Source organism: Mya arenaria, chromosome 13, assembly GCF_026914265.1.
Source record: "Mya arenaria isolate MELC-2E11 chromosome 13, ASM2691426v1".
In the NCBI taxonomy this organism is placed as follows: domain Eukaryota; kingdom Metazoa; phylum Mollusca; class Bivalvia; order Myida; family Myidae; genus Mya; species Mya arenaria.
The window spans coordinates 34,989,724-34,996,289 of record NC_069134.1 but is presented as its reverse complement, the minus strand read 5'-3'; the positions used below and the strand labels follow the sequence as shown (position 1 = coordinate 34,996,289).

The following is a 6,566-nucleotide window of genomic DNA, read 5'->3' as shown; positions in this document are numbered from 1 at the left end:
GTGTAAGTAATGGGTAAAAGTCCCATAAAGTTGGACGTATAAGAAAGTCCAATATAATTAATGTACATAATCACAAAGCAAATTGTACAGGCAGAGAGGAGGCGGGGAGGGAAGGTGGAAAAATCGACAGCGAATTTGCAGCGTGCAATCTGCATGAGCTTGGAAAATAGAAAGACCGTAATGCGCATGCTTGCCATGCTGCTTCCGTTGCGCTGAGGTTATTTTACACTGATATATGTTTCGTTAACAGAACCCAACACTGCTTTTCCTCTCAGCCTGTCCAAACCGTTATCAAAATATACACATGCACAATATAAATCAATTTATATCTCCTTTGTCATATAAATTATGTTTTTATATTTGCGCTCTCACATCCAAAGTTTATTTATGGGACAGTAAATACTAGCACCCAATTGGATTGAAAAGGGCTGATGCATATTGCATCTGCCGGAATTTATTTTGAAAAGGACTGGTGCATTTGCAACCCAGTCCGCATAACTTGTATAATAATGATTACATAATAGTGTAAGTAATGGGTAAAAGTCCCATAAAGTTGGACGTATAAGAAAGTCCCAAACCAAGTCCAACCAACGGAAGGGAGAGCGCAAAGATATTGACTAGAGTAAGTTGAATTATGGCCAAGAAAGCAAATGCCAAATGTTTAACATATATGTATATAAATAGAAAATACAACAATGTACATGTAATATTGCCTCGTGATATCAAATATGAGCACATAACAAGTTGACGCAATGGTAAATGACCAGAAAAGGTTAAGGTAAATTATAAGTTACATGAATGTAAAAACATGTAAATGGTACAGTATACAATGACCACTTCAAAGTAGTATTACACAGTATGTTCAAAATTTAGTATTGCTTTAGTTATTTTAACAATAGACAAGTAAGAGGAATAACAAAGAAATTCCATGCTGACTAGAAACAACTCAAATTGCATATGAATTGTTGATGCACTACCAACATCAACAGAGTATTATGGTAAAGGCAAGTGGTATGAGTATACTGTAGAGATACACAACCAATATCTCCATAAATGAAAAGGTATTATGTGGAGCAAATCCTGTTCATTTTGATGCACGACCAACACCAATAGTACTAGGATGTAATTTTTGAAAGTCTAATGTATTTTCTAAAGGCTTTAGATTTCCATCTTCCTAACAGCATGATCTCTTGTTCAGATTTTCCTGATATAACTGCTTGTGTACAAGCTCCAATCCGAATACTGTGGAATTTGTAGTATTTAGGTGACAGGTTGACAAAGTGCAAAAGTTTCATGAAATGTGTTTTGAATTTTCCCAGTGTTAAAGAGGAATTGTTTGCCAATATGAAAAGTGGGCCCTTACTATTCCCTCTCAGACTGAGGTAGCTTTTTAAGTAGGTGACAGGGCAAAAGGATTTAGAAGAGGGGATGATTATTGAACATGGTGTGCTTGTTTTCTTAGTTTTGTGTCGATGCAGTCTTATGTGAACAGATTTCTTTTTAAATTCCACATGTTTCAATTGTACGACTTGATGGTCTTTGCTGCTTTTAGAAGGGAGAAGTTCGCCCATTCGAAAAAATCCATGAAAGGATATCAAGAGAATCGCTTGACATAACTGTCTCAAAAAGGGATTTGTTGCAAATACAAATGCTGTGGCTTTGCAAAGTTTCTTTATGTCCTCGTACAGAAGAGGTTTTCTGCAGTCAGATTTTGAGTTGGTTTTGTGTGCGCCTAGAACCATGCGGCGTACGATGAAGGAATTACAAGGGTCAGGATTAGTTGTGAGCTGATGTTGATACGCTATTGCTGAAAGGTGACTGCTGATGGTCGACGGGGAGTATTTCAGTAAATGTAGGTGGGCCACAAATGAGGCAACTGTGTCGGATGTTGCTGGTAAGTAGCTTCTTGATTCTGGCATATTTGAAACAAAAACAGTAAACCTTGACCAGAATCTTTTATATGAGAGCCTTGTTGACGGAGCAAGAGATGCAGTTATTAGATGAGTTTTCATTGCAGCAATGCTAGTGGGCTCATCTGGATTGGTAATGGTAGCGGTGTTTTGTTCAGATGTGGGGCTAAGGTCAGTGCTTCTTGAACCTGTAACCGAGAAAGTAAGTCACAAATTGTATTTTTCTTTGTGCTAATGTGTTTGGCCTGGAAACAAAAATTGTTTTCCAATGCGGAGAGAACGATATTCCTAATGAGCTTCATCATGGTTTTGTCCTTAGAGGACTGTTTGTTTAGGCAGTACACTACTGCCATATTGTCGCAGATGAAACAGATGTTAGTGTTTTGCCAAAGATGTCCAAACATATTAACCGCCAGGGCAATGGGGTACAGTTCAAGAATGTTGATATGATGTTCTTTGACTTTTTGGGGAAATATACCGAAGGTCCAAGATGACCCGTGGGTACATGCGAAACCTTTTGACCCTGCTGCATCGGTGAATAACTTAAGAGTTGTCGAAGTGGTAAATCTATCCCCTGTTAAAAGAGTACAGCCATTGTAATCATTGAGAAATGTGTGCCATAAAGCTATGTCAGCCCTTGTTTCGCTTGTAAGGCGGATATGATGGTTTGGTTTCGTACACCCAATAGTTAAGTCGTAGAGGCGGCGCAAGAAGCACCTTCCCGGTTTGATAACCTTACAGGCAAAGTTGAGGTGACCCAAGAGGGATTGCAATTGTTTCAGGGTTACCTTTTTACGCTTTTTAAAACTTTCTAGCAGTGTGCGTAAAAGTTGTACCTTGTCGGGTGGCAAGCTTGCTGTGAGAGAGTTGGTATCTACAAGAATACCATGCACTTCAACTTGGGTGTTTGGGAAAACTGTCTTTGAAGACTTAATTGGCAAACCAATTGTTTTAGCAAAATCTAAAAACATTTGAAGAGAATTAAAGCATGTATTCGAACCGGCATGACCGACAAAAATAAAGTCATCAATGATGTGAGATACGTAGTTTATGTGGAGTTTGTGTTGTAGGATCCACTGTATACTAGTTGAGAAAGCTTCAAAAATGGCCACTGAAGATGAAGCACCCATTGGTAAAACGGTGTCAAAATAGTACTTGTTTTCAAATGTGAATCCCAATTTGTGATAATCCAATGGTGATATTGGAATTATGCGGAAAGCTTCCTCAATGTCAGCTTTTGCAATTGTACAGTTCGGCCACATTGAAGAATGAGTGATGCAACGTGGTCAAATGTTTCAAGCGTAACCACAGAATTATGTTTTGGAATAAGGGAATTCACTGATGGCATTGCTTTGGATGACGGGAATGAAAGGTCATGAATGAGTCTGAAGCTGTTTTTGGTGCGTTTTGGTACCGCTCCAAGGGGACTACATACGAGATTTGGCAGAGGTGGTGTAATGTAGGGACCCTTTATGCGCCCACGTGTAACCTCAGTGGCTATTTTGTTTCTGACAAAATCGAGGTTTTTATGAACTGAAGAATGGTTCTGTGATACCCTAGGAGGAATGTAGTCAGCTGTTCCTAATGAAAATCCCTGATTAAAACCCTTAACCAAGAAATGTGTTTTGTCTGTGTCATATCCACCAAGGTAAGGTGCTAATGTGTTGATAAGAACGGGTGTAGGCAACTTAAAGTTCTTCTCACTGTTTGGTTGAAGAGTGGCCTGATTTTTGAAAGTTTGGTGTGTTGAAAGAGTATCTCTTTGGCATATTAAATGGCTTTGAGCAACGTGAAGCGCCATGGGGTCCTTCACAGTTGCTACAATGGTGGGCGACAGTGCACTTTGGCTTTCTGCATTGCCCAGACTGTTGGTAATCCCAACAGTAACCTTTTCTGAACATGATTTTGTTTGACAGGAATTTTGAGTTGTTGTTAGAGGGGCCACGAAAGGGCTGGTTCAGTATTGAGCAAAATAGGTACGTCTCTGTGTGTATGATGCCCCAGGGTATGGAAGGTGAGACAGCACGCAGTTTTCTGAACTTCTCATCATAGAGTTGCCAGTGTTTTGATGTGTTTGCAAGGTGTTGAATGATTGACATGTAACGAAAGAGATGAGGGGCTTGAGTAGGGTATTTTGCCGAGTAAACGTCAGCATACATTTGGAAAGCCCTATTCCATTGGCCAATTTCAGTAATGGGCTGTGGGGATGACTTTTGTATTGAAGTAATGGTGGCATTGTTTGTTTTTCTGATGGTTGTGGTTTCATTATTGTGATCTTTGTTTAGTAAATATGGAAAATCCACAAACTCTCCGTTTGTTATTTTATCAATGAGTTTTTGATCAAGCGGGGGATGAATAGCTGAGAAAGCCCCTAAAGAAATGTCTTCATATGCATAGGCGGTATGCATAGATGTTTCACTAACACTCACGGATGTACATTCGTCATCGGACGACTCGGATGATATAGAAGGAACCTCCGTACCGTCAGCCTTGTTCTTGTCCTTATTCCCAAGGAGTTCGCCGATTTCGGACAGAATTTCGTCATCCTTGGAGATGGCGTCAGCTAAAAGGACTGCTAGGCGGCTCTGTTTATTCCCCGTGTTTTGATCCTGGACTGCCTTTCGTTTACCCGTTCCAGCTGTCTTGGGGTTCTTCTTGGGCATTATGCTAAAATTAATGAGATTTGTTAATTTGTGTGTGTATTATGGTACAGGCTACAAGTTGTTACCTGTACACACACTGTGTTAATAACAATCATATTGGTGATAAGAAAGGTAGGAAATAGGCACACAACCAATGCCCGAAAATCCATATTTGAGATGATGTCACATAAGTGATAATAAGGATAGGAAGTAGGCACACGACCAATGCCCGAAAATCCGTCCATAAATAAATGTCACATTAAGTGATAGTAGGATAGGAAGTAGGCACACAACCAATGCCCGAAAATCCGTCCATAAATAATGTCACATTAAGTGATAGTAGGATAGGAAATAGGCACACAACCAATGCCCGAAAATCCATCCATAAATAAATGTCACATTAAGTGATAGTAGGATAGGAAGTAGGCGCACAACCAATGCCCGAAAATCCGTCCATAAATATATGTCACATTAAGTGATAGTAGGATAGGAAATAGGCACACAATCAATGCCCGAAAATCCATCCATAAATAAATGTCACATTAAGTGATCATTAGGATAGGAAATAGACACGCAACCAATGTCCAAAAATCCATCCATAAAAAAAAAAAGATGTCACATATTGTGATAATAGGAAAGGGAATGGGCGTATAGCCAATGCCCGAAAATCTGTCCCAACTAATTAAATAGTGTCACATAAAGTGATAACAGGATAGGAATAGGCATACTAGTATTGCCCTAAATTCTTTCATGAAATAATTTCACATAAAAGTGATAGTAACATGACACATAGTTCTGCAACCATTAAAGCCCAAGGTATCAATATTGTATCTTATGTAACCAGTACTTATTTAAATAGCTGTTCATTCGAACAATATATGGTTTACTAGAAAAGTAAAACCTCATGGGTAGTATCTTCCCAAAATTAATGAATAACTAAACACCATACAAAGGCGATAATTGATGTATATGTAAGAGCAAACAAAACCAATCCCTGTGGATACAAATACCTAGGGTGTTGCTGATATGCACTTCACAGGAAGGAGGTGCAATTGATAGAGTGTAGCTGAACCCAGGTACGGCAATATACACACTGCAGATCAGTTCACCGTGTGACAAGTGTGTTAGTTCCAATGTCCCGATTATAATTTTGATGCAATATCAACTCAAATAATTAATGTAAAAGATACGATGTACTTTTAACCCGAAAAATCACGATGAACCCAACTGGTGAGAAAAAATCGACAGCGAATTTGCAGCGTGCAATCTGCATGAGCTTGGAAAATAGAAAGACCGTAATGCGCATGCTTGCCATGCTGCTTCCGTTGCGCTGAGGTTATTTTACACTGATATATGTTTCGTTAACAGAACCCAACACTGCTTTTCCTCTCAGCCTGTCCAAACCGTTATCAAAATATACACATGCACAATATAAATCAATTTATATCTCCTTTGTCATATAAATTATGTTTTGATCGATATATTTTTCTGAGTATAAAAGGGCTGCGATTTTTCAGTTCAGGGTTCAGACATTTTTGCCATTATTGAGTATAGCCGCAGTATTGAAAATATTGATTTAAAGCTTTACGCAAATAAAAGTACGTTATAGCGGCAGTATTTGAATTATTTAAAACGGCTAGACTTTGTTTTATACAAATTTATACTAGTTTGTAGTAACTTTATGAAAATACGATTTATAACTTAAAGCAATAGAATTCTTTAACCTTTATTATGATATTGTTGAATGTGGAAGTGAAGGCTGACTTAAATGAATATTAATTGTACTGTATACTATAAACTATACACAGCGACATATAATAACAGTTTAACGCGATAATCGAGGGGTATATTGTGTTGGCGTTATTTGAAAACATTATTTCTCCGTCCATAGAAATAAAACATATAAACGTTTAAAGTGTCTTTCTTTGTGTTGCACGTATTATAAACTGAAGGAAAGTCATAAAGCCAATTTAAGGTGTCAAGCGTATAAAGTAATGTAAGGAAAATGACTATG

At 38.3% G+C, this 6,566-nt stretch overlaps 1 protein-coding gene across 3 annotated transcripts; it reads right to left on the bottom strand.

Moving 5' to 3' along the window:
• Window positions 1-414: 414 nt before the first annotated feature.
• LOC128213012 (uncharacterized) lies at window positions 415-6,014 on the bottom strand. 3 transcript variants are annotated; one of them, XM_052918466.1, is made up of 3 exons: window positions 5,563-6,014; window positions 4,393-4,577; window positions 415-2,098 (listed from the first exon to the last, which is right to left on the bottom strand). In XM_052918466.1, exons 2-3 carry the CDS (start codon window positions 4,571-4,573, stop codon window positions 1,116-1,118), a joined length of 1,164 nt encoding a protein of 387 aa, XP_052774426.1. In that variant the 5' UTR covers window positions 4,574-4,577; window positions 5,563-6,014; the 3' UTR covers window positions 415-1,115. The 3 variants fall into 3 exon arrangements, with proteins under 3 accessions (XP_052774426.1, XP_052774427.1, XP_052774428.1); XM_052918467.1 differs by lacking the exon at window positions 5,563-6,014 and having other exon boundaries at window positions 4,393-4,769; XM_052918468.1 differs by lacking the exon at window positions 415-2,098 and having other exon boundaries at window positions 3,573-4,577.
• Between the last annotated feature and the right edge of the window lie 552 nt (window positions 6,015-6,566).